Consider the following 15,242-nt stretch of genomic DNA (forward strand, 5'->3'; position numbering starts at 1 on the left):
TAAAATTTCCATAAAACAATTACGTTGTACTTATTTTCATGGCAGCAAACATAAAAAAAAACACAGGAGGAAGTGTCCAGCAAGAGTGAGGGACTTAATTTCTCCACTGCCATTTAATTTAATGGGCAAGTGCCAAAAAATCTCTCTGATGGTGCACATCCTAGGGTTTTAAAGGAAGTTGCTACAGAGATAATGGATGCATTGGTTCTTGATCTTCTAGAATTTTAGATTGAAGTATAGTCCCAGTGGATTAGAAGGAAGCAAACATAACCCTATCAAGAAAGAGGCAGAGAAATATCTGGGAACTATGGTGACATTAGTAGTAGTGAAAGTGCTAGCATCTATTATTAGAGACATGGCAACAGGGCAATTATAAAATCATATCAAGCAGAGCCAATATGGATTTATGAAAGAAAAACAGCATTTGCCAAATCTATTAGAAATTTTTGCAGATGTAACCATCAGGGTAAATAAGCAGGAAGTGTGTATTAATGAATTTGGCTTTTCAAAAAGCATTTCATACAGTGCCACATAAGAGATTACTCCACAAAATTAGGGTTCACAGGATTTAGGATTGGTTGGTGGCTGTAAATCACTGGGAATAAATGGATCGTTTTCTGGTTGACAGGCTAACTAGCTGGATGCAAGGATCAGTGCTTGGACCTCATCTATTTGCAATCTATGTGAATAACGTAGGCGAGGGGACCAAGTGCGATGTATTCCAGTTTGCTGTGATGCAAAGCTAGGTGGGAAAGTAAGCTGTGAGGACACAGAGATTGCAAGGGATATAAGTGAGCAAGAACAAGGCAGATAGATGGTGTAAAGTTACCTACTTTGGAAGGAAAGAAAGGAAAGCAGATATTTTTCAAAAAAAAACTGGGAAATGTTGGTTTCCAGGATCTGGGGGTGTCCTTGTACATGAAAGAAAAGTTAACGTGCAGGTTCAGCGAACAATTAGGAAAGGGAATGGTACATAGCCTTCATGAGAGGGGGATTGGGTATAATGAAGGCTAAGACTAAAATGTCTTCCTACAATTAGGTTTATCAGACTGATTCCTGAGATAGCGGGACTGACATATGCGGAGAGAATGAATCGGTTAGGATTATATTTGCAGGAGTTCAGAAGAATATGGGGGTCGGGGGGAATCTCATAGAAACCTATAAAATTCTACAAGGGCTAGACAGGGTAGATGCAGGAAGGATGCTGTCGATGGTGGGGGAGTCCAGAACCAGGGGTCACAGTCTGAGGATACGGGTAGGCCATTTAGGACTGAGATGAGGAGAAATTTCTTCACCCAGAGAATGGTGAGCCTGTGGAATTCACAACCACAGAAAGTAGTTGAGGCCAAAACATTGTATGTTTTCAAGAAGAAGCTAGATATAGCTCTTGGGGTGAAAGGGATCAAAGGATATGGGGAGCAGGCTATTGAGTTGGATGATCAGCCATGAATGGCGGAGCAGGCTAGAAGGGCTGAATGGCCTACTCCTGCTCCTATTTTCTATGTTTCAAACCACTGGTTCTTTTGCAAATTACCATAAATTTGTGTCCTCTACCCTTGTGCCAGTGGAAACTCTCATTTACTCTATCAAACCCATTGATGATATTGAATACCTCTGTCAAATCACCTTTTAACCTGTGCTTCAAAGGGAACGAGTTTTTCCAGTTGACTGCAATCAAGTGCAAATGGAGGAATACTAGAGACATAAATGACAACAAAGCAAAAAGAGGTAAGAAAGGTGATTTATTGGAGAGTTTAAAGGGCAGGAGGGTTTGCATTGTTATGGGAGGGGCAGAAAGATGTAGTGGACTTGATGGGGGTCCAGGAAGGGGGAAAACACAAGTGAATAATGCCCTACAGAGAAAGAACAGGGAACAAATGTCCAGGAGCCAGAGATGCTTACTCCTGGATGGCAAAGAATAAGACAGCTACTAAAAATATTTTACACACAAGCTAGAGGCTTATGACGACTTGGGTAATATAAACAGTGCTTTAGTGTAAATTATTATATAAAGTAAAAAACATGAAGGCAAATGTTAACAGACTCCAAAAACACGCTGGTAACGTTTGGAGGAATGAGCACCTTTCAGGCCAATTCTGTAACATTTGCAACACAAAAGTAAATGTGAACCAGTTGCCCTCAAACTGGGGTCTAGACTCCTGTGGATCTATGGAGATTTTCCAAGGGTCCACAAAATAATCTGAAGAGTAAGATTTGGAGACTTTGAGGGTAGGGGACTTCTCAAAATAAACAGGTGCAACAAAAAAACAGACTAACCTGCTTTTATCTATAGATCTTTAAATCACTTCCTGCGATCATTCATTAAAGTGGTAAAGGCAGGCATAGTGTGATGGATATGGCATGCATCCGCCATACAAGGAGGAGTGTGTGCATGGAAAAGCACCGAGTACAATGACAATTTACAATGTGAATAAACCATCTGGCTATTTCTTGATTTTTCCTAACTGTGTTGAACACTGGATCCGAATTCAATGACCTGGTTTGGAAGTGCCAGTGAGCATAGTATAGGTAGGTTATTAAATTTAAAATTAAATTTAATTTACTGCACTTATCAGATATTTTCATTGATCTGACAAACATTTATATTGCTTGTATGCTAATTTAAGTGAGGTATTCCTGATAACCAATCTATTTGGGGGAAATAAAAGCCCTTCAACCAAATACATTTTGAGAATCACTGCTATAGATGACTAAATAGTGCAAATAGTACTGGTCAACATATTGCCAGAAAAACCCAGCGGCAGCATGGAAATTCGGTGGCTGTTGACAACAATGGAGATGTTGATTATTAGAGCAGCATCAAAATTAATCCTTTGTGTAGAACTATAAACTGGTGTCAATAGGAGGAAAAAAATCCAAGCACAATTGGAACAAAGTCCCTGATACGGTGTAGGCTGACAGTTACATGCATCATGTGAAAGGGAGAATCATATTTGTTCTCCCTTGCTGCCCTTTTTTTTATTCATTCATGCGGTGACAGCATCGCTGGCTTGGCCAGCATTTATTGCTCATTCCCACTGCCCTTGGTGTGATGGTAAGCTGCCTTCTTGAGCTACTGCAGTCCATGTGGAATATTCATACATGGGCCATTCATTTTTAAGTGGATAAACACAAGAAAAGTTGCTTAAAAATCTTAAGATTTTCCATTTTAAGTCCTTTCACATGCTAAAAGAAACTAAACCGAACCATATTTTGTGTCTAATGTGACAAAGGCACTGAAGGTAGCCTTCACTGACCACTTAAGTCTCCATGCTTCCACTGATCCATCTTTCCCAGTAGATTCTAGTTCATAGGCATACCTTAAATTCCAAAATACAAAACTGTGGAAAATCAACTTCCCAACGCCATATATAGATTTAAAAACCTTTGCTTGTAGCTATAGGTATGGTCCAGTGTAAGTCAGATACACGGAAGCTATCAAAAGCATGAATCCCACTTGTAAAGTATAAATTTGATCATTCAAGCACAAAACTTGTATGGACTTACCTAGTTGCCTTGAGCTTCAGTGTTGATAGCCATTTTTGCCATTCTTTGTAGATCATGTGATCAGCTGACTGACTTGCGCAAAAGTAATAATCCAAATCCCCTGAAATTAAATCTAACCGGGTTTGTGGGAAAACAATGAGTGGAACCCAAACAGATTTAAATATTTATCATTTATTATGTTTATGCTTCCCCAGTGCTTTGGGAGAAAAAAAAAAAGCATCTTCCAAATGTGAAATTTCTCTGGTCATGATCCTTCCAAGAAATCTATAAAAATTGTGACTTACACAGGGCCTTAGCTATAAAAAGTACCAATTTAACAGCTACAACTATCCACAAATTATTGCTTTAAAAATTCTAGAAATTAAAACTTTTGAAATTATAATACAATTTAATTTGGTTAACTTGTAACACAGATCTTTGTTTTTAATTGTCTTTATTAAAAAAACACTTAAATATTCATAACCTCATGCCATGCTTCATGATTCCATACAGAATCAACACATTTCAAGTTGAGCTGATCACAGGGAATGAAAACACAACAAACAACAGTCAGAACTTTCTAAAACTTTCTAAAAGGAACTAAACAGACAGATCTAGTCAGATAACAGACTTTCATCTCAATATTTAATAGATGGTGCTGCATTAATCAAAACGAAAGTACAGGCAGCTAGGTTTGAAATAAGCTATCGGAGCCTCAATCTTATCACCTGATACAATTAAAGTTTTAATTGGAGACATGAGCAATACACAGTAGCCAACAAGTTACTCTGATACTACCCAGATGTTCTTCAGTTTTTGAATGCAATTATGAGAACATTAGAGAGAAGCTAACTGAATTACAGAAGTTTAACTGGTTCTAGAAGTGTCAGTGTGAATGTCACGAGTGCACAACAGTTCTTAGTATTTGTTGTTAATGCAGTCCAGAAGCCTATATACAGAAATGAATTATGTCACAATACATAGTTATTCACTGTATTGTACATAAACCAAAAAAATTATACATACTAGGTCAATAGGAGGCCAATAGCTACGAAGAGGCCTATGTCAAACTTCATGATTGCACCGTTATTTATGGGCTATCTATTTGCGACTGCTTTTTATTCGTTCCAGTCTTTTCTTCAGATCATCAAGGTTAGCTGCTGAAGTTGTGTTACTGTTGGTCTGCATCGGTGGATGGTGAGATTCCTGTTCTTGGTTATATTCTCGTGAATCTCGAAGATGAGCGAGTTTATTGTGTAGCAGCTCAGAGGATGATGCAACTGCAGGTACTGTTGGTTTGGACAGAAGTGAGGTTGCAGGTTGCCTTTCTTCAGGCTGCACCAAGATAGATGAGAAAAAGATGGTAGTCAGTTATTGTCATTCTGGGATACATGACTAATATCCCAGAGACTCAGGGTAATGCTCTGGGGACCCGGGTTCGAATCCACCATGGCAGGTGGTGAAATTCGAATTCAATAAAAATCTGGAAGTAAAAATCTGATGACAACCATGAAACCATTGTTAATTGCTGTAAAAACCCATCTGGTTCACTAATGTCCTTTAGGGAAGGAAATCTGCTGTCCTTACCTGGTCTGACCTACATGTGACTCCAGACCCTCAGCAATGTGGTTGACTCTTAAATGCCCTCTGAACAGGAGCAATTAGGGATGGGCAATAAATGCTGACCTGGCCAGCTACGCCCACATCCCATGAACAAATACAAACAATACAGGAAAACAGAAACTTTAAACCACCAGGTTACATCTTTGATGGGGAAACAAAGTGTAGTGGATTATATTTTACAATAAACCGCAATAAGCAAGGATTTAGACGATTGTCCCATACAAAGCAAAAAAGGACTAGGGGCACAGCTAGTTCTGGAGCACAACTCTTCAGCATCACAGCTGGGGATTTTGTTGGAGCCCAGTCTTTGCTGAATGCCTTGCCTTCAGCAGTTTCTTGCTATCACATGGGCTAAATCGAATGGCTGAAGGTTATATCTGTAACTCTAGGGATCTCAAGTTAGAGGCTGAGATAGATCATAAACAGGGCACTTCTGTTTAAAATAAAGACAGAAAATGCTAGAAAAACTCAGCAGGTCTAACAGCATCTGTGGAGAGAAAGACTGAGTTAACATTTTGAGTCAGCTTTCTTCAGAGCCTTCAAACTTTTGTTTAAAGATGATTGCTAACACTTTAGCTTTGTCTTTTGCACTGACATGCTAGACTCTGCCATCATGCAAGATGGGGATATTTGTCAAGCCTCCTCCTGTTAGTTATTTAGTTGTCCACCAGCATTCACAACTACATGTGGCAGGACTGTAGAGCTTTGATCTGATCTGTTGATTGTGGGATCACTTGGTTGCATCTTCAGCATGCTGCTGCAGCTATTTAGCTTCACCAGTTTGACACCTTATTTTTGTATGCATGGTGCTGCTCTTGGCATGCTCTCCTGCACTCTTCATTGAACCAGGGATGACCTCCTGGGTTGATGGTAATGGTAGAGTGAGGGATTTGCCAGGCCATGAGATTGTGGTGGAATACAACTCTGCTGATTAAGGCCCACAGCTCACTATGGATGCCTAATCATGAGCTGCTGGATCTGTTCAGAATCCACCCCATTTAGCATGGTGGCAGTGCCACACATGATGGAGCACGTCCTAAGTATGAAGACAGAACTTAGTTTCCACAACGATCCTGCAGTAGTCACCCTTAACAATGCTAGCATGAAGCTGCATTGGCAACAGGCATGTATATCGGTGAGGACGGGGTCAAATCAGGTTTACCCACTTGTTGGTTCTTTCTTCCAGGGCTCGGCCAGCGTAGTGCTACCATGCCACTCTTGATCATGGACATTGAAGTTCCCCAAACCAGAATACATTCTGTGCCCTTGCTATGCTCAGTGCTTCTTCTAAGTTATGTTCAACATGGAATACTAATTCATCAGCTGAGGGAGGGAGGTAAGTGGTAATCATCAAGAAGTTTCCATGCCCCCATTTGACATGGCACCAGACTTCATGAAGTCCGAAGTCAATGTCGAGGATTCCCCAGGGCACTCCCTCCCAACTGTATACCACTGTATTATCAACTCTGTTGAGTCTGGCCTGTCAGTAGGGCAAGACATAATTGGGGGTGGTGATGGAGGAGCCTGGGGCATTAGTGGTTAAATATGATTCTCTATGGCTGTCAGGCTGTTGCTTGACTAATCTGTGGGGGAGCTCTTCCAATTTTGGCTTAAGTCACACTTCCCAAAACAAGGGTTTAGACGACTGTCCCATACATAGCATAGCTGGATTGGAGCAGAATGCAGAGGGCCAAGGCACATCCCACTGGGTAGGTGGCAATTCTTTTTGGATGATCTAGGTAGCATCCTAGTATCATAGTATCTAAGTACTACAGCACAGGAGGCTGCCACTCAGTCCATCAAGTCTATGCCTGATCCCTGTAGAGTAATCCAATCAGTCACAGTCACCACTATCTGCATGTTTATTTCCAAGCATTTATCCAATTTCCTTTTGAAATTATTTTTCTCCACTTCCACCACCCTCTCAGACAACAAGCTCCAGATCATTACCACTCAATGTAAAAACTTCTACCTCACATCCAATGCCCCCTCCCCCAACTCACCATCTCTCTTGCCCAAAATCATAATTGTCTCCCCTCGCCCCTGCACCATCAGCTAATAGGAACAGCCTTCGTCTACCTTAAACCAGTCTTAATCTTGCACACCTGATTTCCCCTCAACTTCATTTGCTTCAAGGAGAACAACCCGGCTTCACAAATCTAACCTTTTAACTAAATTCCCTAATTCCTGGAACCATTCTCGTAAATCTCCTCTGCACCCTCTTAAGGATCCTAATATAGTTCCTAAAATGGGACAACCAGAACTGGATGTAATACTCTAGCCATGGTCTCGTCTGAGTTTTATAAAAGGTTCAGCATAATGTCCTTCCTTTGTACTCAATTACTGAAGCCCAAGATCCTATGTGCTTTTTAAATGTTCTCTCAATACGTCCTGCAATTTCAATCATCTATGCACATGATTTCCCATGTCCACCTACACTCATTCAAACCGTGCCATTAAGTCTATATTGCCTTTCCCTAACCCTTCTGCCAAAAATACATCACCTCACTTCTGTATCAAATTCCATCTGCCACTTGTCTGCTAATTCTGCTAGCCTATGTCTTGCTGCACTTGACTGGCATCACCTCATTGTTTGCCACACCTTCAAGCTTGTCATCATTGGCAAACTTTGAAATTTTACTCTGTATTCCAATAACCAAGTCATTTATATACCAAAAATAGCAGTGGTCCTAGCACTGACCCTTGGGGTCTACCATCCGCCAATCTGAAAAAACAACCATTTACCACGGGGATCGCCGTTTTCTGTTCTCAAATCAATTTCTTTTATATGTCTAAGCTGACACCAACCCTCCCATCCCATGAGTGTTAAATAGTCTTTTGTGTAACTATGTCATTATTAATTCATTATGGACAACACCCATTGCTTTCCCTTCATTAGCCTTCCGTTACTTCAAAAAATTTGATTAGACAAACAATCTGCCTTTTACAAATCCATGCTGGCTCTCTCACTCAAACCTTTCCAGGTGCTGGTTAATTTTACCTTGATTATTGTTTCTAAATCCTTACCCATGACTAATGTTAAACTGACCAGCCCTTATGCCCATTTTTGAACAAGGGTGTAACATTTGGCACTTTTGAATCCTCTAGCACCTCCCCTATACCTAGGGGACATCCGGTATAACCTGTCCATCAATTTTCACCTCATTCATTACCTCTACCGTCGCCACTTGTTTCGTCAGCATCCTCTTCCTTAGTAAACATCAATACAAAGTATTCATCAAGCCTTCTAGCTTGCCCTAAGCCTTTAAGCATCATCACCTTCTTTGTCCCTAAAAGGCTCCACCCCGCCTCAGACGAGATAAAAAGATGTATGCAAACAGAACTGGCATCATATTGGTTACATGCCCCACACAGTCTTTGGGGACCCAGCTTGCAGCAGGACAACCCATCTTACGAGTTAGGCTATAGCTTCATCTGGAGCAAAGTTATAGCCTATGATAGATCCTATGGCAAGAGTTTGAGACCAAATTTTCACAGAATGGTGCATTAACTTTGCATACAAGAGGTGATTAAGGCATGGAATGCCATGACACAAACAAGAGTCTTTTTTCCTTTAGTTTATTCTTTTATGGGATGCGGGTATCACTGTCAAGGCCAACATTTGTTGTCCGTCCCTAATTGCCCTGAACTGAGTGGCTTGCTAGGCCATTTCAGAGGGCAGTTAAGAGCCAACCACATGGCTATGGATCAGGAGTCATAAGGAAGGCAGATTTCCCTCCCTAAAGGGCATTAATGAACCAGATGAGTTTTACAACAATCGATGATAGTTTCATGGTCACCATTACTAGCTTTGTATTCCAGACTCATTAATTGAATTTAAATTCCACCAGCTGCAGTGATGAGCTTTGAACCCATGCCCCAGAGCATTACCCTGGGCCTCTGGGTTACAAATGTAGTGACATTACCACTATGCCATTGCCTTCCCTTAGTCTGACAATATCAATAAACCATTTAGAATATCAAATGCACAACAATACCGAATTGGGTAAATAAAGCTTTTTGGACCAATATTCATAGATCATTCTACAAAACGCTAGTATTAAAACGCCTTAAAACATTAGTCAAAAAGACTCATGTTACCTTGGAATTATTTTCTAAGCCACAACGCTGCCGCAGGATTTTTAACCTTTCCAAGTATACAGCTGGACCGACTTCTTCTCCATTAGTACTACCTGCAGAAGGGATGGAAGTGGAACTTGCCACATATGGTGACTCATCTGGAGGTGATGAAAACCCTGCTAAATACAGAAATCAAATACCTCATTAATAAGGGTAAAAACAAAATTAGATAATCTATCTCGCCCATTCTCAATTTATGGGTTGGAACTCATCCCCACCAAATCCCAACACTAATGCACTTGGTAAGCAAGACAACTGTATATTGCTCTACTCCTTAATGCCTCTTCCTGATTAGCATGTTCATCACCCTTCCATCCTCTGATGTGTTTCAATAATGTCAGTGTGAATAAGCCAAGGCCTTGAAATAGCAGGAGCATGATTCAGGAAGTACAGTGGTAACTTCAGATATCAGCTAATACCAAGCAAACAAAGGAGAGTGCTTCTCTGAACTAGGGGTAAACATAGCTCTCAACTGGGGAAGACAATGAAGATCCTAGCGAGCCAAGGGATCTTATCAACCATGCACCAATTACAGGAGAGGGCAGCTGACCTGCTTCCTGGAATCAATTAGCCAGTTGACCCATTAAAACAACTTACTTTTGTCTCCCCCTTAGGATATTCACTTGAGGAGAAGCTTGAATCAGCTGATTGAGGGGTTACTAGTGACCAATTAATAAACACAGGAGCCTAAAAAACTACACAACCTGAATGGCATGAACCTAAACCAGATCACTTATCTTATAGTGGAGGACCAACTTTTTTTCACATTCCAAAGCATTTAACAGCATTGGCATTACCCATGTGGCATTCTGCTTTACTGCACTCTTCTACCTCTTCCACCCGAACAGTAGTCAATAGAAAATTGCACTGATAATTGCATTTAAATGTCAAACTGAATATTATACATGCATAATTTTGAGTTTTCCACAAAGCATGAAACAAACTTTGCTGAATGGATGGATACGTGATGTACATGAATGATAATGCCACTCAAAAATCCTTGATGGCTCCAAGTAATCCATGAAGCTTTAAAAGAAGTTATTAATTGCTACAAACAATAAATGTATTAACCATTTGATCAGCAGCTCCGAAAATACCCAATTCAAGACCTAAACATTGCAATCACGAAGAAAGGTCTCACCAATCTGAATTTGGAGCTTTGAACAATTTGTGTTACATGACAATTGTACACTAATAGTGGATAAGACCTTTCTTTTCTCTGGTAATAAATGAAGGACTTTGAGTAACATCTACCTTAGTCAGCCCCTTGCACAAAAATTCACAACAGGTGGTAGCAAGATAGGTATTTCAAACTACAATTTCAAACTACTAACCAGCCAGAAAGTAGGCTGGAATACAAAAACCTGAATCTTGACCTAAAACTACTAAAAGTCCATAACTCATTTCACAGATGCACATATAAAAAAAAAGTAAAGGAATGTCCAAGTTTGACCCTGATTAATTAGCATTTAAGGTGGTAAACTGATTGACAAGATGAGTATCAATAATTTCTTCTAAGATTCCCAAGTGAAGCCACCTCTATTGCATTCAATCTTAATCTTACCAGAACTGGATGACGAAGATATCCTTCCTTTCCCTTCTCTCTCATTTTCCACAAGCCGTAGACCTCTCTCAATGTAATTCTGAAAGAACTGAGATGATTTCCTCAAGAATGGCTCAATGTCCGCATCCGAATACTTCTTTCTGTATTCATAAAGTTCCGCTAACCCCTGTGCAGAGAGGGGAATAAGGTTAGCTCTGCAGTAGAATAGGGGTTAAAATGTAATGAAAACAGAAAAAGCTGGAAATAGTCAGGTCTGGCAGCATCTGTGGCGACAGAAACAGAGTTAACATTTCACGTCTGTGACCTTTCATCAGAACTGATAGGAACTTTCAATTTTATGAAAGGGATTGAAAGAGTAAACATAGCAAAGGCATAGCCACTTGCGGGGAGACCAGAATTAGGCTACCTAAAGAGAGAATAGTTACTAATAAATCCAATAGAAAATTCAGGAGAAATATCCTTTCAGGGAAAATGGTGGCATAGTGGCGATGTGACTGGAATAGTAATCCACAGGCCCAGGCTAATGTCCTAGGGACACTGGTTCAAATCAGTTCCAAAGAAGTCACACTGGGCTCGAAAGTTAATTCTGTCCACAGATGCTGCCAGACCTGCTGGGCTATTCCACCAATGTTTTTATTCCAAATCCCACCAAGGCAGCTGGTGGAATTTTAAATTCAATTAATAAAAATCTGGAATTGAAAGCTAGTCTCAGTAATGGTGACCATTGAAACTACAGATTGTCATAAAAACCCATCTGGTTCACTAATGTCCTTTAGGGATGAAACCCTGCCTGGTCTGGCCTACATATGACACCAGACCCACAGCAATGTGGTTGATTCTTAGCTGCTCTCTGAAATGGCCTAGCAAGCCTCTCAGTTGTACCAAACCATTACAGCAAAGTCCTCAGATGGCCTACAGCAGTTCAAGGTGGGGTCTCAAGGGCAATTAGAGATAGGCAATAAATGCTGCCTGTTCAGCGATGCCCGCACGCCATGAAAGAATTTAAAAAAAAACTTTACCCAAAGTGTGGTTAGAATATGTAACCTGTTACTTACATGGAGTAGTGAGATGACTAGCAAAAATGAATCCAAGGACAAGCCTGATAAACACACGCGAGAGAAAAGAAGAATGCTTTGATGGGGTTAAATGAAAGATAGAAGGCAGCCTGTGTGGAGCTTTAACACCAGCATGGACCTGCTGGTCTGAATGTTTTTTTCCTGCACTGTGAATAGCAGAAAGGGTAGAGGGAGAGGGACTGGGGGTGGGGGCAGTCAAGAGGCATGGGAGGACAGAGAGGGAGGGGACCTGCACCTGAAGTAAAGAAAATGCTGCTTTTATTATTCACCACACAGAAGACGGGTGGGAGCTTGCATTCAGATTGAAGGGGCCAAGTTTGAGAGGATTTAAACAAGGCTGGAAGATTCATCTACCTTTGGCTAGAGGTAGGAATCTCCAGGGTCATCTTCACGAAGATTACCATGACTGACCAAGTCAGTCCTGGGACTGTGGTACCCAGCTGGGAAAGTAAATGCCATCAGGAGTGGAAAATAGCTTTGGACTGGTTCCAAGAAAGTAGTGTCCATTTAAGGGACAGCATAAAGTATAACTGTGGTGGGATTTTCAGTTGTTTTAAAAGTTAAATAGGGAAAATTTTTCTGTAGTCTAGAGTTTAAGTTGCCCACAGAACTCATGTTTCTTTAGTCAATGCTGTATTGTATTTGTTTGGTACAGTAAAAATCTTAAAACTTGAAATCTTGTCATATGATCCTTTCACTGCCGTTTAAAAGTTATTGGTCTCTATAGGGGTCATAATAATGCCTTGGACAAAGGTGACAAAGATCAAAGCTGGTTTCGTCATTAGCACAAATTGTACTGAAATATTTCAGTAACACCAAAGATGTTTTCCATAAGCCAGTTGCACGACATGTGAAAACTAACTCCAGCGTTAATACATAAACTTAAGGATTATTTTGAATGGTCAGAAAAATTCAAACTTGCCTCCCTTGTGTTTTCTTTGGATCCAATCTTCTTGAATATTTCTGCCAAGGTTTCACTTATCTTTGCTTTTGATTCTTTATCTTCCTATAAGAAATATATGAATTTACAACACTGACCGTAACATTTCCTTAAAAAAAAATCTCAACTCTGATACATGTTTCACCTGGAATTTAAGATTCAATAATTGTGGAATCAACCAATGCAAGATAATTCTGCAGAAATGGATAAATCTCAATTCCAAGAATCTTGTTTTCTGCATTTGACAGATCAGCTGGTTGATATTTTCTTAAACCAATTAGATTTTATAAACTGAATTTTAATCAGTATACAGTTATTCATTAAAATTTGAACATTATTCACCTTCTCAACCATTCCTTTCAATAAGTTAGAAAATAAAAGGACCATTCTGTAGATATATGCAATAGAGTGAACTATTCGGTGATATTATAGTACTTATCAGTAGATAAGTCTTCCTTATTCTGAAAGTTCAACCACCACAAATTTCTATGGTAAAATCTTCCCAAATTATGGGTGAACAGCAAACCATAGTGATATACTGCTCTTTTGGTCAGTTAATTTTTCTTCCCTTTTGCAAAAGGTCCATTCTGAAATGTAAACCAGATCAACACTAAAGAAAAGGAATACGTTCTGCAGGGGCACTGTGCACATGATTTGCTCTCCCCACCCTCACCCATTTTTATATGCTTCTTAAAGGGGAGCTGTCAGAGCCCAGCTCCATGGAATAGAAATCAACTGAATTTGAGAGCAGGGAAAGAAAGAGCATCAGAGCCAACCCTGATCTTCTCCACATACGAATGCTTCCAGAAGAGGTCAGAACCCTGACGACTTGCCCTTCCCTAACACGGACATGAAGATTAACCATAGCGCCTGGGTTGAAATCAACTAACCCAGTACATCCATATGATTAAAACTAATGTTCTTTGATCTTATTTTTCTTAATTCTTTGGGAAGCCTCTGAAAATCCAAAAATAAGAAAGACACTTACGTAGGAAATTTGCATTTTCTCTATTCATGTGTCTTGACTATTGACTGATACAGGAACTCATAGCAATACTTATTACTTGGAGCAAGAGAAAGGAGTTAAAGGAGAAGTTGTTCAATGTAAGAACAAGTTTAGCCAGGCAGTGGAATGGTGGAGCATTGGATGGAAATAGTTGTGACCCTTGCTCAAGAAGCAGCTGAGGGTCCACAGGCTACCCTGATCAGGGATAGGGATGTGGACGGAATAGTTGTCAACAATATCTACAATAGGCAAGTGCTTCCCACAGCTACATTGATTACACTTCCTGTAAGGAGTCTATTCCGTTTTCTAGTTTCTCCATCTTATCTGTCCCAACCATGTCACCTTCTACAGCAGTACTTTCCTTTGTCCTCAGTCAAAGACTGCCCATGTTTGACAGGTTCCTTAATCAACTGCATTTATGTCCTCACTCCTATCCTCCTCTCCCAGAACCACTAAAGTTCTCCTGGTCCCCAACCTTCTACCCAAACAGCCTCCATATTAAAGGGTTTAATCCTCCGCTATTTCTGTCATCGTGATCACCTCTCCTCTCCCAGCATTCTGAAGGGAACACTCACTCCGTGACATCCTGGTCCACTCTCCAATCACACTCAACAGACCCTCTGCTTTCTATGTAAAGTGCAGGAGGTAACACATGCCCTTTCAACCCCTAACTTCCCATTGTCCAGGGCCTCAAACACACTTTCTAGGTGGAGCCATGATCTACTAGTACTTCTTTCAGTTTGGTCTACTGCATTCACAGCTTGCAATGCAGTCTCTTGTTGTGGGGAGATCAAATGCAGATTGAACAATCACTTCGTTGAAGCCTTTGTTCAGTTCCACCTCCATAAGATAAGAAACAAGCAGGCCATTCAACCCCTCAAACCTACTCCCTCATTCAATATCATGGCTATTCGAATTGTGACCTTAACTCAACTTTCCTGCCTGCAACCCCATCACCCTTGATTCTGTGATCAAAGAATCTAACTCAGCATTGAATATATTCAATGGCCCTGCCTCCACTCTCTACGGGTGTGGCCCGAAGGGGAGGAGGGGCAGAGGAAGAATTCTAAACACTAATGACCTTCAGGAAAAAAAATCCTCCTTATCTCAGTCTTAAATGAGACCCTCCTTTATTTTTAAACTGCCCCATAGTTCTAAACACCCCCACAAGGGGAAGCATCCTCACAGCGCCCACCCAGCCAAAAACAAAAATTGCTGGAAAAACTCAGCAAGTCTGACAGCATCTGTGGAGAGAAAGACTAGTTAACGTTTCAAGTCCGTATGATTCTTCATCAGACCAGCTCAGTTTTTCCAGCAATTTTTGTTTTTGTTTCAGATTTCCAGCATCCGCAGTATTTTGCTTTTACCCACCCAGTCAAGTCCCCTTAATCTTACGGTTTAATAAAA

At 40.5% G+C, this 15,242-nt stretch overlaps 1 protein-coding gene across 1 annotated transcript in view; it reads right to left on the reverse strand.

The window, feature by feature from the left end:
- Positions 1–3,923: 3,923 nt before the first annotated feature.
- ckap5 (cytoskeleton associated protein 5) overlaps positions 3,924–15,242 on the reverse strand; it is a 133,178-nt gene continuing 121,859 nt past the window's right edge. The window contains exons 41-44 of the mRNA XM_078549556.1: positions 12,812–12,895; positions 10,814–10,979; positions 9,211–9,368; positions 3,924–4,821 (exon numbers count right to left, since the gene is read on the reverse strand). Coding sequence (XP_078405682.1) covers positions 4,588–4,821; positions 9,211–9,368; positions 10,814–10,979; positions 12,812–12,895 — 642 coding nt within the window. The 3' untranslated portion in view covers positions 3,924–4,587. The remainder of the gene's footprint in view (positions 4,822–9,210; positions 9,369–10,813; positions 10,980–12,811; positions 12,896–15,242) is intronic.

This window comes from Cetorhinus maximus, chromosome 9 (assembly GCF_964194155.1).
Source record: "Cetorhinus maximus chromosome 9, sCetMax3.hap1.1, whole genome shotgun sequence".
Lineage (NCBI taxonomy): Eukaryota > Metazoa > Chordata > Chondrichthyes > Lamniformes > Cetorhinidae > Cetorhinus > Cetorhinus maximus.